Source organism: Pagrus pagrus (assembly GCF_965226575.1).
Source record: "Pagrus pagrus genome assembly, chromosome: 2".
Taxonomy (NCBI): Eukaryota; Metazoa; Chordata; class Actinopteri; order Spariformes; family Sparidae; genus Pagrus; species Pagrus pagrus.
The window spans coordinates 4,018,581-4,036,349 of record NC_140186.1 but is presented as its reverse complement, the minus strand read 5'-3'; the positions used below and the strand labels follow the sequence as shown (position 1 = coordinate 4,036,349).

General features: G+C 41.6%; 1 protein-coding gene across 1 annotated transcript; it reads right to left on the bottom strand.

Annotated features, from left to right (window-relative positions):
* Positions 1-659: 659 nt before the first annotated feature.
* Positions 660-14,435, bottom strand: stx10 (syntaxin 10). The gene is made up of 10 exons (XM_084345722.1): positions 14,338-14,435; positions 14,133-14,230; positions 13,559-13,634; positions 11,490-11,583; positions 10,712-10,806; positions 9,404-9,466; positions 8,247-8,348; positions 7,292-7,398; positions 5,219-5,313; positions 660-4,361 (listed from the first exon to the last, which is right to left on the bottom strand). The coding sequence occupies exons 2-10, from the start codon at positions 14,198-14,200 to the stop codon at positions 4,285-4,287; spliced, it is 777 nt and encodes a 258-aa protein (XP_084201848.1). The 5' UTR covers positions 14,201-14,230; positions 14,338-14,435; the 3' UTR covers positions 660-4,284.
* Positions 14,436-17,769: the final 3,334 nt, after the last annotated feature.

Sequence of the window (17,769 nt, the reverse complement as noted above, 5' to 3'; positions counted from 1 at the left end):
GATAAAACCTGGGACCAAATATACCACCTACCTTTATACGTCCTGGAAAAGTAGAAAGCGTCTCCAAAAGGCCCAAATAAGCATTAAATGTAAGTGTGTGATACCTGCAGACACCCTGTTTAACACTCTATTTCACTAAATGTGGGATCTTTTATTGTAGTTTCTACAACAGTGCATTCATATTCAGATCGTCGCTTGTTGCCACAGTGTGAGAGTTGGTTTTGAGTCCATCACTGACAGCTGACGGATCAGTGTGATGCTGTCAGTGTCTCTCACTCCTGCAGACTTTCAACAGGACGTCTGCTGCTGCTGGTCTGAATGAACAGGACTCCTGCGTGCTGATTTTCACAGCTCCTGCTCGGTTCCCTGAAGCCACCGGGGGACTGGCGTTCTGCTCATTACAGCTAAAGTAAATGTAATTTCACATGATGGTCCCGCTCTCAGAATAGGATGCGATGATGTTTCCATTTTTGAAGAGTGCCTCTCGATTAAACCTCGCTCCTGTGGCGTCTGCAATTTGATGAAAGCTTTTACCTAAAGTACAAATCACAGAGGGAACTGGAGCCAAAAATACTGACTTCAAACAAACACAGCGAGGGAACTGCATCAGCTCTGAACAGATACTTTTATTCATGTTTAAAAAAAATCACCAGAACAGCTTCATGTTGAACAAGTTTAATGAAACTCCAAACCTCACTGAACCGTTTCATAAATCTCCAGCAACCAGTAAGAAAACAATAATTTTCACTTCACTTTATGCAGATTTCGTGTTTTGTTTTCGTCAAAGCATCGTGACCTTCATTCTACATGTAGTGTGTGAAAGCTAATACTTCAGATATCTTATAGCAGAGCAGTGAAATGAAAAGCAACGATCAGTCGCTGCCGTCACCCTTTCTTTTAGCATCATACGGCACGATGGCAGACAGTATATTACACAATTATCTCCCTCCTTACCTTTAATATCATGTTACAATAACACAAGTCTTTCAGGAATAAGTTTGGATACATTCAAAGGACAAACTCTCCGGCCAGAAGCTGCTCTCTGATCAGTGGCACTTCGAATTAAAGGAGACGTTTAGTTTCATTAACAGTTTTGAACCATTTAGAGGTCAGCTCACAGGTTTGCACGATTTTACCAAAAGTCAACGACTGACGTAATCTTAAACTTACTCATCTTACAGCTCTGATGTTGGCAGGTGTTGAGCTATAAGCTGTATTGAAATATGCTCCTGAAAAAGTTTGAAATTTCAAATGTCTTCCTTCAGACCCAGATCAAGCCAAAAAAAGAATGAGCTCCCTAGCAAAGCCACGTTTCCACCAAAAGTACCTGAAACGTTTAGTCCCAGGGACTGCCTTTATGGAAACTAAAGGTTCCTTCAGTCTGTTGTTGTCTGCGTTTAGAAAATGAGTCTGCTGACGTACGAAGAAGCAGCGGCTGTTTTCACACCATCTTTGTAACAACATTGAATGTCGGTCCATCTGTCGTACGCTTTCTTCTGCAACTCCGGCTTCTGTATACTCATTTTTTAAGCTGTTTTTTCTTTTGCTGGCCTTCCTACAACAGGAAGTCATGCACCACTGCAGTGCTCACATAGTCCCACCTCCTCCAGAAGTAAATTAACTTAGATGCGTCTTTGTAACTTAACTTTAGATATTTTATGCCCCCAATGTTGTCAATTTTACCCCATGGAATTAAATTTTTTTAAGGTATTGATATTTTTCAAGGTATCAAAGCTAGAAATTCCAGTTTCGTAGCTACACAAGCGCCTGAAATAAAAAAGTACACGACCTGTCAAAAATCAGCCTCCCAAAGTTACCGTACTTTTGGAAAGTACGACCCCACAATCAAGGACTTTTTGCGGGGTAATTAATTTAGATCCCTGCTGTGGAAACACTCCCACAAACGTTCTCAGTCGCTGCGGTGGAAACATGGCTTCTGACACTCTCACACACAGATGTGACGTTACAGTATCAGATCTGTAAAATCCTGTTCAGTCAAATCCAAACAGAAAAGCACTGAAGAGCCTGAACAACAGAAAACTCCTCTTCAAGTGTTTCAAGAAGCCGTTACCTTCACATGCTGTACTGAGGTCTTACAGTGACTCATGACTTCATTTGTGCTCGCAGAGGTTTTTCCACGTATTCAGTTAATACTCCCCACTGAAGCAGTTAAGGAACGACGGCTTGCATACGCAGAAGCACATTAAAAAAAGCATACGTGATGAACTGCTGAGAGAAAAGGATTAGAAGAGGCTCTGGCAGTGAAGCATCCTGGACGTCTGACCTCTGACTCGGGGAAATGTCTCCGAAGAAAAATCTCATCTAACTACTGAATTCATTATTTCCTCCGCAACTGGGCGACGAAACACAAACGTGAAAAGAAATCTGGATCACACAGGATTAAAAAATAAGATTCAATCTGGATTTATACAGGAATAAAGTCCATTTACACACACACGTTTAAAGCATTATAGTATACTGTATATCATCAGTACAGCACTGGAACACACCCTAGCGTGGGCAGCGTTACCTGACATGACACAAAGAAAGCAGCATGACCCACAGCCTCCAGCAGAGGGAGCTGTGAGCCCGACTCTGGGCTGCGTGTGGAGACATCCTGCCCAGCAACTGTTCATCCTCTCATTAGCTAAAGCTTTTTCAATAAAACAGGCGAACCCATTCGCTCGGAGCCAAGCTTCTCTCTCATCATCACCCAGTGAGAGTAACAAAGCCTCAGCCAATCGTGTGCTCAACCGCCTGCAGCGGCGCGAAGGCGGTTGTCTGGGCTGAGGACCTGACTTCACCTCACCTCACCGCGACGCATCACGATCAGGGGCAGGGAAATGAAACCGTTATTTCTGGCCGCCGCAGCAGAAAATCAAAAACAGGCATCTAGAATCAGAGATGGATGAGTCTACATGTTTGTTTTGATCACAGACATCACAGCAGCTGATTTCAGAGGACGAGTTCATCGGTGAAATCAGCAGCTGTCGTCGTCGGTGCTGGAAGGAAAAAACCTGCAGACTTTAACTGCCCATTCTCCTGATTTAACCGATGACTAATACTCGGTGTTCATTTCCCTCCCTGATTCACATGTAGGCACAGAAACATACTGCACTTTTCACAATATAAAAATATATTTAAGGCAACACTGAAAACCCCTCCTCCCCCATCTCCTCCCTCCCACGCTGCTCCTGTAAGCTTAAAACACAAATAACTGCATTCTTCTCTTGATTCAACAGTTAATAAATCCATTTTTAAAACAACTTTTTGGCTGCTTACTGCCAGGAATCAGATCTCACCACCCAAACTGATTTCATGTTACATTTTCTTTACAAAAACACTCCTTTCTCTCCTATAAAGCATTTTGAAAACCTTTTTACTTACAAAACAGTTTATCAATAAGTTTGTGGTTCATCGTGGAGTTAGTCTGAGTCACATCGGGCGCCTATTTTCAGATGGCACTCTCCCTCCCTCCTGTTATCCAAAAATCTCCTTCTCTATGGGAAACGGCGACTACCGCCTCCGAGCCAACAACCTGCACGCTGGAAATCACACGCTACACTAACCTGGTCGTAACCGGTACGAAAATAAACACGCGAGCAGTTGTTGCCGTTTCTTTTACTGGGATTTAGCCATTTCAATGCCAAGTCGCCTCCTGGCACTTTTGTGCAGAGGCTGCATCCCGAGTTTAGCGCCGTCCGAGATGAAGAAACTGGTGCAGCCAGATTTTTCTCCAGCACAATGCGAGACTAAAAGTAATGATGACAAAAACGAGACTGTTTTGTAGTTTTAAAGTGAAGATGTGTTGATTACTTATTATTATTATTTATCAACAGAAAAGATTATTCTGCCACTTGTCGGGTGTAGATTACAAACCCTGACGTACACGCTGACAGACATGAAATGACGTTGAACTGATTTGCTCTTTTAACCTGACAGCAGCAGCTTCCTGTCCCGACTCTCACATTCAGTACCATTTTCAACAACAATAACCGAAATGCACCAGTTTGAAATCCGTAACACCTCCGGGGGTTTCCACGTGTTAAGCTCCTCCGCCGACAGACACCAGCAGGTTTTTTTGTTTTTTTTTCACTTGAATGATTAAAAGCAGAGAGGAGGAGGATTAATATCCTGACTTCTCTCTGCAGGTCGCCAGTTTCTCCTCAGTGTGAAGAAAAGGGAGGGGGAAGGTCCGTCCATCCATCCATGTATCGATCCATCTGTCCGTCCTAACGGGGAGGAGTCGCTGAACTCAGTCGGGAGGTCAGAGGTCAACTGGGATCAGAGGGCGAAGAAGAGGATGAGGACGACGATCATGATGGCGACCAGCACGCCGATAGCACACCACTGTCTGCGACCTGAAGGACAGAGAGACACAACACACACACAGTCAGGCTGACATCACTGACTAAGATCATTAATTAAGTATTGATTGTTGTTGTCCAGGCAACCGTGTCTGATTGTTTTAAAGGGAAGGTGTTTGATAATATTTAAGGAATAGTTCCGACATTTTAGCTTCTTAACGCTAAGCTAACTGAACCAGCTGCTGCCTCTGGTGTCTGTTATATATGTATAAACACACCTCAGAGCAGAATTAATGTTCTCACTTAATTACTGGCAAAGAAAAAGGAGAATAAGCATTTTTCCCAAGTCGTCAAATGATATACGTCACCTACATTCAGAGATATGAGGCATGTTGAAACTGTCTTAGTTACTACAAGGAACTTTCACTTTTTTGTATATTTTATGCTCTTTGTTTGTTTATTTCATTTCAATACATTTTTACAGACAGTATTTTATTCATCATTATTTTTATTGCTCGTATTTATCTTTTATTATTTCGACCACCGTTGGCGCGTCTCTAAATGTTTTTTCAATCACTTTTTAGGCACTTTGAAATGCAATTTGGTTTGTTTGAAAGGTGCTATATAAATTAGGTTTGATTGATTAATTGATTGATGCTAATTATATCCACCAGTGGAAACCTGACGCATCACAGTCCTGAACAGAAACTGGAAATTTCCGCTTCAGCAGAAAAGGAAGTAACTGGTTTTGGTTTCGCTCTGACAGACGCTGGTTGGTTTGAAGACTCACGCTAATCAGGCTCCTCTCAACACGTCTGTATTGCAAGAAGTCAGATTCTCATTATTACAAATTACGATTAGCAGTAATTACAAAAATGTTTCTGTGTGTGTGTGTGTGTCTGTACACTTACTGCTGGTCATGTGCGACACCTTCTCCAGCTTCTTTAAGACCGAGTCCATGCGGGACGACGTCTGGTCCATCTCGTCTCCAAAGTCCCCCAACATACTGAACAACAGGAGGACAAAAACGTCAGCAGAAGCACCAAACACTCGTGTGGAAACATTATTCACACTCATTTAAGCCACTAAAACCAGTCATTGTAATCGGGTCCAAGTGTCCTTGGCTGCTGCGGGACATTTTAAGCGCTGCACGATATCGAGACAGGAAGACATTTAATCTGGGTGTCTGAATGATGTAGAAAAACAAACTTCTAAATAAAAGATAGCTGGAACTCTTGAAGGCCACAGTATTAAAGTATGGGTTTAAAAGAGATACACGGACAATTTTGCTTTTAATAAAGCAGCAGTGTGGCTAAAAATGTGATGACTGTCCTGCGGGTGGAGCTACAGGGAAGCTGAAGGAGTCATTAAAAATCAAAACTGCTCTGAAGATGACAGGATCGTGACGGTACCGTGACGTCCTGCGAGTCACTGTGTACAGATGATTAAAAGGTGTTATAGTTTGCTTACGTTGCCGGCTGCGTTTCTCCCGACGAGCCCCGCGTGTTTCCATCGGGGGTGTTTTAGTCAGTGTTGTTGACGCGAAAGGAGAGAAAAATAATCGTCGCTCTACTTCCTGAAGACGTGTGCCACACTTGTTTTAATCACCCTTCTGTTGACTAAACACGTCTCGATCCTGGACAGTCACGGGAAACATTCAGACGAATCCAACTCAGATCAGATAAAAGAGCAGCGATAAGAACTGTGTGGGAGGGTGGTGCTGGTGGGAATGTTCAGTTCTACCACACGTGTTGTGGTCGCCGGAGAAACATTCACAGTATTTAATTAAACCGGCATAAAAAATAAATAAACAAATAAATAAATGAGAGCACCCCTTGGCTGCAAACACGTGGCGTACTCAGACTTGGCCGTTAAAACTCTTGTTACTGAGCAGTAAAGGGATTCAAACGCTCTAACTGCTTTCTTTTCGTTAATGATGTCGTAACGTTTCCCAGAATCCTTTCTGATAACTCCTAGAAGAGAGCAGAGAGGTGAAGTTCTTCTCTTCTGTTGGACCACCATGCGATGTTGTTTTAGAAAAGATACGTACGATAGTGGACGATGAGAGGCAAATCATTTTGCCATGAATTCAAAAATAATGGTTCATCTTGAGAAAGTCACAGTTTGTTGTGAAACTGTTGGTGTAAGACTGTGACAATATGTAATTATAAAGACAACACACCCAGGTATCGTCTCATTTAACACTCACCAAAATGGATTCCCAAAACCCTAAGTTTTAGTGCCGAGGTGACGGCCATGTTGGTGTTGGCGACATGCATCATGTGAGATGAACGGCCTCCCACAAAACTAAATGGTTTGACGAAGTTTGACTTTCTTGACTTGCAAAATTATCTTCTAAAGTTGACAAACATCGTACCTGTTATTCATGGCACAATACAAACAGGAGGCATGAGGGACTTCACCTCTCAGGGGCTGATAGATACATTTTGTATTTGATGGTAAGGGACGATGTTTGTTTTTAATTTATCCGCGAGAAAACAGAGAAAAATCACAATTTTTCGTGAATGATTTCCTGAAGCCCAAAGTGACGTCTTCACAAAGCTTGGTCCGTCCGAAGATATTCACTTTACTATCACGTAAGACAAAGAAAAGCTACAAATGCTCACAATTAAGAGGCTGGACACCAGGAAGTGATTGTCAATTTTTATCAAAAACTGACTAAATTCATTATAAAAACAATTTTCTTTCAAGGTTTTTGTCCACTGACTAATCCACTAATTGTTTCAGCTCTACGAGGGACTGACACCAAAGCGTGACTGAACTTGATGTTTAAAAAAAGATGTCAAAGTAAAAGAAAAAAACACATCACATTTCACTTTCTCACAAGGTCAGACAGAAGAAAAGTCTTCTTGACCTGAGAAATGATATATTCTGAAGTCATCTTGAGGAGATCTGTAGCTGCTAATAATGTGTTATTTACAGTCAGTCAAGTAAAAGTACAACAACGCATCGTCTACACTCACACAGCCTGCTCGTCCAGCTCGTCCCCGATGCGTCCCGACATGTCTTTGAGGACTCTGATGCTGCCTGACACCAACTCCAGCTGCTCGTCCTGCTCCTGCATGATCAGCTGCACACACACACACACACACACACACACACAAACATTCATGTCTGTTAACATTGAATTTGCCTGTTTATTGATTATAAATCACGTCAGAGAGTCACAAATACTGTTGGAGGATCTGGTGAAACTCCACAGGAGCACACGTCTACTCCTCCATCGCTAATCAAAGGTGTGAACAAGCGCGTTTTTTCATTCACTTCCTACTAAAAACCGACGACCTGACACAGGATGTGTGAAGAAAGAGTTTCACCGTTCAACACCACAGGAAACAGAAACCGACAGCTCATACTCTGACTCTGAAAATAACCTTTTACACGTAGATTTCATTTTCATTCACAGCTTGAAGCTTTGTAAGGCGGGTAAAGATCTCCTCGTCTACCTCGTCTTTATTAAAAGCGCTGCAGCGGGAGTCCTGCGCTCTCCGTGCTCACCTTCTCTTCATGTAACGTGACGCTTTGATTAAATCCGTCTCCTCATCTGTTAACATAACCTCGTAAAAAACAAACATCGCAACATTTTTTAAGCTTCTGTGTGACGGTGAGGAGGCTCTCATATTGGAGTTCATGAAGTCTCCTTTTACATGAAATCATGTGTAACTGCAAATAAAGTCACACTGAACTCAATTTAAAATGTCTGACGATGCACATGAAGAATGTGGAGGGACTTTACAGGAGGAAACTAGTCCTGCTCACTTTTCTTTACACTTAATTTTAAAGAGAAATTGAAGTCAAGAGTATAAATAGAGAATATTAAACGGATGAACAAGACTTCTCCCTTCTTCCTTTTCCCCGCTCCTTTGTTCGCTGCTTCCTGTCGCCCATCAGTTTCCTCTTTTTCTTGTGTATTTCTACCTGCTGTTGTTCCTGCTGCTCCTCGATGTATCTGGAGTTTGCAGACACCATGTGAGCCTCAAGTCCTGTTGACCTGTCCTGGCCTGATGAAGTCAGCAGAGCCTGGACAGAGAGACACACAAGACACAAAGAAGACATAAATATAAGTAACATTTATAAAACATTTACTCGTGATATCAAGTTTTGGCGTCACATAAAAATCAACCATGAAGTTTAAAAACATGAGCCCACAGCAGCACTCGGATTAAACTACACCAAACTGTACATTGAAGTTTCATGTCAGCAGGTGTATTTTATATTTAGGCTTATGGACAACACATAATTACTTTATTCTAACATATTGCACAATAACATCTATACTTAAAGCATAACATTTAAACAAAATCATACAGATTAATAACATGTAGGTTTCTTGGGCTTTTGTTGCAGACATGTGAGACTAAAAACTTATTTTTACACCAAAATTAGTGCGTTTATGTAGATTTCCTATTGTGGATTAACCCGCTAATATAGACATTGACTGCAGGAGACAATATGCCTTTGTTTTGTTTAGTTTTTGTGTGTGTCATGTTCAACGTCATGAAATCACGAGAACAAAGGGAGCAGTAGAAAGCAGCATGGAGGCCGGTGACAGTGGTTACTTTTTTAATATATTTTTTCCTCAGTCTCTCTTTATAAAGAAAAACTACACACCCGTATCCTCAACTTCAACGTGTGTCATAGCATCACCCCTGAAAAAGGGCGAAAATCAGTGTGTGTCCACCCGGGTGTTGTGTTTCCATGACAAAATTGAAGGTGGAGCCAAACAGCCAAACAGCCATTTGACCTTTGAATGAAGGCTGATTGTACTCTTTCCCATTGAAGACAAAAGCCAGATGTTAGCAGGGTAACATCGTGCCAGTCTCAAAGGGCTGCTGTAAATGTTAGAAGCCACCAGATGTCACTGTGTTCGCTGAGTTTGAAGCCCTGAAGCTTCAGCACTTACATTAAAGGAAGCGCTGAAGCTTCATTAAGGCTTCATCCACCCATCGCTGCTGACAACCTCACATTTCTGAGAGTTACATCATTCAGTCCGTGTATCTGTAGTTCATTACATTTCACCCAGTTAAGTGTTTATATTGTTCACATGCTCATCGTGTGTTTAAACGTCCACCCACCTGTCTGTTCTTCTTCTCTGCCTGAGCCACAGCAGAAGGGCTGGACAGCTGATCCTTCATCTCCTGCACACAAAAACACAAGAAAACTTGACCTCTCTCCCACAATGTTTCACAATTGTAGCAGAAATGACTTTAAAAGCCCGGCTCAGTGCCGACAGCTCCATTAATTACACTCTCTGCTTGGCAGCTGGGCAAATCAAAATGTCAGAAGCACTTCTGTTCCCCCTCAGTAAAGCTCCTTTCTTTGGCTCAGATGACTCAGTTCTCTTCGGCTCTATTTAAAGATGGTACCTTTGCCTGCAAGACTCGTCTGCTGGTATCTGACTCATATTTTCCACTGTGCATACAGCGTGGTCATTGATTCAATTCAGTCAGGAGCCGAACAGCTGCGGTGCAGGTAAAACGAGCAGACAGGCGCCGATGGATAATCGATATCGCATCTCTTTACGATAAAACTCAGTGAAAACACAGAAGTTATTCTGGGCTTTTTAGTTGTGGGAGCCGCTGCTCTGACGGATGTTTGACTTTGTCTGACCTGCTCAGTCTGTGGGCTTTATTAGAAACACTTCAGTTGCCAAAACACAACAGAGGCCTCCCAGGCAATGTTTGTGTAAGTGTTTCTGCTCCAACATGACCACTGGTAACCACGGCTAACACCATTCAAAACAAAACACACACGATCTGTGACGACGATATGTCAGGTGGTATCTGTTATATCTGAAGAAAACAAAGGATTTAAGGATCCTTTCATTGAACAATGAGGATCAAAATATGTGCTGAGCGCTAACATTCAACACTGTTTATTATAAATTGGCACAAACATACAGTATCCTTGACATTTGGGATATTGTGTAAAAATATATTTACACCTGGCATTAACGTGTGTCTTGACATGACCATTTATGTTTGGATCACTCTTCCCCGCACTATATGCAAATAAACCCGTACGTTACTGGTGTACACCCGTAGAAACCGACATTATTACACAAAGAAGGAAAAAATGTTGTGTATAACATTTGCCGAATTTACAAGAAGCGCCAAATAATTAGGAATTTGTCATAGAGAGCGTTCACAACATTTATTATGCTTCCCCTGACTCAACCAGAACAAAAATTCAATGATTTGTGAAGGAAGTCTGGGGACTTTCCACACAGGTGACAAACATGTAACCTATATTAGTTACTATTTATAAAATTTGACATGTTTACTGTCCCAAAAAGAGTTAGGATGCTGCAAATATAGAGATTAATAACACGACATGCTAGAAAAACGTGTTTAAAAAGATAATATGGTTGAGGTTGAGTTTACCTGGACAGATTTCCTGGTTCGCTCCACAAAGTCTCTCCTCTCCTGAAGTTCATTGTCGCCCAGTTTGAACTTCCCCGGGTTCGACTCCACGATATCTGAGCCAGTTAAAGACCAAACGGACTCACAAACTTGTCTGACCCTCCTCATGCTAACTGTTAAAAACTCTGCAGCACCTTCAGACCATCTTTAATGGATTCATAAACAAAAGCTTACAGGACTTCAGGTGGTTTTAGAAATAAAACACCAAAAAAAGAAAAGAGGTTAACAGGATATTGTCGTGTTCACTTTGAAAGCGTACAAAACCCCCACACTTTCTCTGTCATTTGAAGTCACAAGGAAACTTTTTAAATTTTCAAACTACTCGAGGCTCCATCATCCACTAATTTCTTTATTAAAACCCTGGTGAAGCAGCTTTATTTGTTAGAGGCTCTCCCATCAAACACATTCAGCATCCTCTGATATAAAATATAATAACCAGTCATGAGTCACAGTAAGAGGTTCAATCACTGAGTGGATGCAGGTCGCGTTCCCTCTTCTGCCTTTAGACTCTGCTCTTTAAAAACAAATTTCTGATTTTCCTGACAACTGAGAGGGTCTTTTTATAATTCTGATGTTTATCATCATGTAGGTAAAAATGTCTCTGGTCTTCAGAACGAGTGGAAAGAGGGTGAGGCTGGGAAACAAAGGATCTGTTTGTTTTAAAAATACTGTGGCGGTCATGTGAAGATACGAGTTGTGAGGATGAGGGAAAGAGATTTTTCCTTCTGTTAAAGGATACTGATGGTCTCGCTGAGGTCCTCCAGGTCCCAGTCTATGGCCCTCAGACAGTTCCTCAGTTCGTTGGTGCTCCAGTCCAGCTCGTCACGACTTACCTGAGAACACAGAAACCAACAGACGCTCACTTACTATGTCTAAAGATATAAACACTGTACTCAGACTCTGTGCGAGCAGGTTTTCACTCCCACTAAGAAATTCTACAACGTGGCGCTCACTACAAATGTGGCATGTGGGAGGTAAAGGTCTGAAACCAGGCGATGAGCACCGTCCTAACGTCAGGATGCATGATGTCAGACACCGAGGACTTAAACCGCTGCAGTAAGGAAGTGTACTGAAGTGTATATTTGCACAATATATTTAACGAGGCAGATAAAATACCAACAATATGCTTCGAGATTTGTTGACAAAGCACACTATTGTATTGCAGTAATACTGTGTTCTCATCCGGTAATTAACACAGGCAGCAGCCTCAGAAAATGGGTTATTTACACGAAGACGGAAAACTAAATTAAAAACAGATGTTTTGAGATAAATTCAGAACATCATTATATAACTAATTGTTTTAAATAGTTGTGACGATAACTGTAGGAATCCAGCGGCACAACGAATAAGAAACATTTTTTAAGGTTTTTCTGACAGTATTAGTTTAGTGTTTTCATGTAGATGCCACAATGTGATAAACATTTGTTCCAGAAGGTTTCTAGTAGAGATTAAAATTCAAAAACAGATTTGAAACTGAACAAAAGCAGATAAGTGTGTCCACTCCTTTATCCACACAACAAATGAAGTGATCATTAATTGATAAACACCTGCATCATCTACCAGAAACATGTGTGGAACACAGAGAAAGCTTTCAGCGCAGCAGGTTGCTGATATGCATTTGTTTAAAAGGCTGTTAGAGTTTGGGAGATTTATTGTAATGTACATTATGCACCGTTGACTCGACAGTCTTTCCCTTCATTCACAGAAGCATCTGCATTTGAATACATCTGCATGTAGTTTAAAAATTATAATCCCAGTGAGTCCAAAGTGCATTTTAAATGAATTAACGACTATATTTAGAAGTTTCCCCACTTGTGATCAGACCGTGACATAATTGTTTACGCCGAGGCTGACCTACTTGGCTGCCACGGGCCCTCAAAGCACTGCATTTTTGAGAAAGTACTGTACATGCAAGTAGACATAACACGAGCAAATGAAGTACACAATAAATTAAATGTTAACCAGTTTGACAGCAGATATGCCTCACAGAGAAACACACTGCACACTCATCAAAAATACGCAAAAACAGAAATGCTGCAGGCTGTACGGAACAAAACAGAAATAAGTTACAAGAAATAAATGTTTCTGAAGGACATTAAAACTGATGAACACATTAATTAGCAGGAGGTAAATGCTTTCTATATAGAAGATATCTACAAGAATACAGGAAACAAGCAATCAGAATTTTCAAAGCTACAATAAAGATTATTCGCACATTTTCCTGCACATCTGACAAGTCGTGTTCAACCGTTTTTAGCGTCTCCCAGAAACTTTTGTTGTGTTGTTGACAATTTTTCATGATTCTGTATTTGCATCATGTGTTTTTGTATCAGACATCAGACAGTCATGTGCATGTCTGTCTGTCCTGGGAGACGGATCCCTCCTCCGTGGCTCTTCGTGAGATTTCGCTCATCTTTTTTTCCCTGTGAAAAGGTTTTTTTCATAATATGGCATGTTTTCCTTCACTTGATCGTGGGTCTGAGGACAGAGGATGTCGCTGTATGGATTGTAAAGCCCACTGAGGCAATGTGATTGTGATTGTGGGGTAAATAAATAAAATTGGCCAATAAGTCGTCTTCTTATTCTCTCGTGTTTCAGTTTGCTGTGATGTTTATTTCCAGATTTACTGAATGAGAATTGAGCTTTCTCGGCCACCGTAGACCTGGGCTTTAGACCCTACCCTTTAGTTTCTGGTGTGTGTTACGTATAAGGAAGTCATTGGTAAGAATATCCATCTATATATAACTTTTTTGAGTCCGACAGTGATGTTCTGCAGTGATGTTGTTGAGGTGGTGGAGGGCTGCTCACCTGTGTCCCATCCTGCAGCAGCTCCTCCCATCTATCAAACAGGCTCCGGGCACGAGAGAGGGCCTTCTGCACCTCCCTGGACACACAAGCACATTAACAGGACAACATTACCAGCACAGACAGCGTTAGCTAACTGACTTCACCCTTGAGACACCTGGCTGTTCTTCAGGCTGAAACCCAGCAGCTACACCCCTCAGTTTTAACCACAACAAACACAGGAGCTACATTTCGCATCCCTCTCTTAACTTCGCAGCGGCTTGTAAACTGCCTGACAGCAGAGTCGAGACGCAGCTCAGCTGTTTGCAGTGAAAGCCAGATGAAACAAACACAAACAACACAGGTTTCTCGGTCTTGTTAGCCCTGAAAACAAACATCAACACACTGACCAACCACGTAAGCTAGCAGCGCTGATGCTAGTTAGCCACAGCTAGCCGTCTGGCTAACTTCGCTTGTGTAACTTTGTCCTGAGGGGAAAACAACAACTCGCTGTCCACTTCTGCTGTTAAACATGTACTCTCTTGACTTATCTCGATGTACAGCCGAGTTTTAGGTCTTAATTTTATTAATTTCTTACCCCTTCACGACGAAAAATGGGTCCTCTATCGACATGATGCCTTCTTCCGCGTTCTCCCCTTCGCGCATGCGCACTTCACAGACAAGTCTCCAGTGACACTTCATCAATCAGAGTCTGATGATCAGTTATTCAGCTGTTTCACACATTTAAACACAGTTATGCTGATCCATGACACTTGAACAATATACATATAAACACCACGTACCACCACAGTTTATTATCCAACTGCATCTCCTTTGTTTTTTTCATTTTCAAGCTTGTAAAAGTTGGAAAAAGTAAATAATTTCCATTCCAGTAGAACAAAATAAAAAACACCAGGTTGAAGACGGTTAAAATGAAGCTGAACAACAAAAGGGGAAAAATACTGGCTTGTTGGGGCAAAAGAAGAGTTACTAGCACACATCTGTATAAGATTAGTTGCCGTGGTAACGTCCATGCAGTGATGTGTAATCGCTGGCTGCGTTTGCAGTAAAATGGCAGGAATTGATACACAGACTGAAACAATGAACTGCACTTAACTCTTTGTGTACACAATGTCCAAATATTTACAAAACAGAGCGTTTTAAAAACAAAAAGGTGGATACAGCAGACCAAGTAGGAGGATGTCTTCCTCGAGAGTAGGACGTATACAGCCCACAGACATAAATCTGCACATCTGCAGTACAACTTCATGACAACTAGGCACTCTTAAATGACCCTGTGGTGGGTAAAATATGATAAAGGATTCTCTATGGTTGCCAAATGTGCAGTAAAACATGATACAGTGCCCCCGAGGGTGCTGTTCCAGTGGAGGAAATGGGATGTGGGGCCAAAAAGTCGAGCAGATGAGTTGGCCTCCATGTGCCTCTGAATGCAATAACTAATAGTTCACTGTGTGTTTTTATTAAAGAGGAGTAGTTCAACTTCAAATCAGAGTCACATTATAAAAATCATTATAATGTACCAGAGTTCTCACCATTAATACATCATGACTTTCATGACTTTGACTTGCACACGATGTTAAATATAGTTATTTTGACTTATTCAACAGCTCTGAGCAGAAACACGATGCACTCGTAACTATTTGCTGTGTTTTCTCACTTTGTTCCAGACCTCTGAATTTCTGTCTATATCTTCTCACAGAGGGTGATTGTTACATTCACGGCCTGAGGTAAAAGGAGTCAACTTCAACTTCAACTACATCTTGAAGGAGCAGACAGATCCCTTTTTAAAAAAAAAAAAATAGGCATCTCCAACCTCCAGAAAGCGGTCCAGAGCAACGACCGCTGAGCTCTTTCTTCATCAAGGGTAAGTGGTAGAAATCTGAGGGTGCCAAGTGAGGCGAGTCGGGCAGGTGTTGGACACGTTTACATCCACATTCCTGGATGGCAGCCATTGCCACCGTGGAGTGTTGTCAGTGCTGACTTGCAATTTTTCAATTACTCAAAACAGAAACACCACAAAAGGTATCAGCTTCTAAACTTTCTGCAAAATCACTCAAAGACATCTCGTTCTTCCTCAGGCCATGAACACATCAATTACCTCTTGTAAATAAATGAACCGTCATGTTTCTCATGACGTGTCGGGGCCAGATGCACAAAAATACAATATAAAAAAATATGTGACCCACATTAGACTCTTTGCATACACATCATGCTTCCAATCACAGACGTTGGTGTGTTTTTAATATATATTTATTAATTTTCCAGAACACAACAACACAGAGTGAGAAAGAGACTCAGGTATTACATCACATTACACACAATGTGTATTCCAGTGTCGGACGTAAAGGCTCCCTTGTTCTATGACATACATTATCTAGTCGTAATCTAGAGAAACATATTAATTTATTACCTTATGCCACTGTGTGTTGTGTGTTATCCACGTCAGAAGTTTAGACCATGCACAGAGTGTTAGCATTTTAAAAACATTTCCTTTAATATTTATCAGTGAAAAAGCTGCTTTGTATTCCAAGTAGCACGCATACTGGATCACTCTCTGGATACAAGTCTGAGATTTTATTCATTTCCTGCCTTATAAAGTGCAGGATCCTCTGTATTGTGGCCAAGACCACGGGCAGTGGTTGAGACTAACCAACTCCAGTTTGCACTTCAGAGAAAAAGGGGAAAAGAAAGTGTTAGATTTACGAAGCTGGTGGGAGATATGTGAGCTAACATCCTCTGCTAAGGTCCTCTCACTCTGCAGGGCCTCATCCACAGGCTTTACTTACACTTTAACTTTAAAATAGTCTATATTTTAATGGACCGTTCAAGTATTTATGTGTGAGATTGTATTTAATTGCTGATGCGCACATTTGCATACTGTAGTGGGGGTGTTTAATGGGTGATTAAGTGGTTACATAAACACTCAGGCTGACCAACAAGCAGTGCTAAAACCCTGAAATCATCTTTAAATCACACCACTTTCTTTATATCATGTTAAATTTGAATGAGCTTTCCATTAAAATGATGTTAAAAGATTCCTGGACTTCTTAAAACAGACCTACAAACTCCCTCACAGTTATAATTTGTGAGTCGAAAGAAAAGGAGGCTGGTGAATCGTCTGGACAAACATGGAGCTCTCATTAAAAATGAATTAGTAAAGGATCCACGCAGACACAGACGGACTGAGTGGATCGATGTAGAGTGTTGCAGGAAGAGAAAAAAAGAAAAGAAACATGCATGCTCAGCAAATCCTCCAGCTCCAGTTTGCATGTTCTCCTTCCTGTCCCACCCATTTGTCTCTATCCTGAGGGGGTTTGACTCAGTCCCACCCTGTCCTGTCCAACTCCTGCCTTCCTGTCTTCATCCTGTTTCCTCCCCTCTTCTCCTCCTTCACTCCACTTCCTCCCTTCCTGTCCTGTGAAAATTCACAGCCAGTTATAAACGTCACTCTCTTCAAACACACACACACACACACACACACACACACACACACTGAAGGAGTCCTCTCTGTGGTATTGCTACCACTGGTATTTATCCAGATCAAGACTTCACCCCACGTTCACTCTGTCACAGACATCTGTTTGCAATTTAAAAACAAATAGGTTGTTGTTATACATTTTTGTTGAGTTGTATTCTTAAGTTATCCCAAATGTTTCCAGCAATGTGCAGACCCACCGAAAATGTGTCTATGGCAACACAAGAAACATCAGGTGATACACCAGAGTGAGGAAACATTACCTTGTCCGTGAACGTTTCTGCCTGAGTCACATCAGATAGATTTTTATTAGCAATAGTTGTTGCTTAACACCAAAGACATCAACTCCCATGATCCCACACAACACACAACAGGTTTGTTTTATCTTGATTGAGAGCAACCCAACCGCCAGTATAGATCAGTACGTTTGCATGCACACTGAAGTCCAGCTACGGTCATAGCTCCATTAGGCCGTTTAACTGGACTGCTGCCATTGTCCCAGTACACAAGCACCAGGGGAGGATCCATTTATTGACACAGTACGTCGGACTCGACCACGGTAGGTGGTGATATGCACCGCTTCAGCTGGTTGCTACTGGACCTTCATCCAGTTGACCTGTTACATCACATACCAAACAAGTTAAGAAGACAGTGAAAACATGGATGACTTTTCAGCGCTGTACGTTACATACTATATAATCGTCTTCTGCTTTTGATTTTTCCAGCTTCCTGCTGCAGA

Excerpts from the sequence above, each read along its gene's own strand:
- stx10 (XM_084345722.1), bottom strand. The coding sequence starts at position 14,200 with ATGCGCGAAGGGGAGAACGCGGAAGAAGGCATCATGTCGATAGAGGAC. Across the intron at positions 7,399-8,246 it reads AGCAGCAGGAACAACAGCAG|CTGATCATGCAGGAGCAGGA; the intron begins GTAGAAATACAC and ends GTGTGTGTGCAG. Across the intron at positions 4,362-5,218 it reads GGTGTCGCACATGACCAGCA|GTCGCAGACAGTGGTGTGCT; the intron begins GTAAGTGTACAG and ends TCTGTCCTTCAG.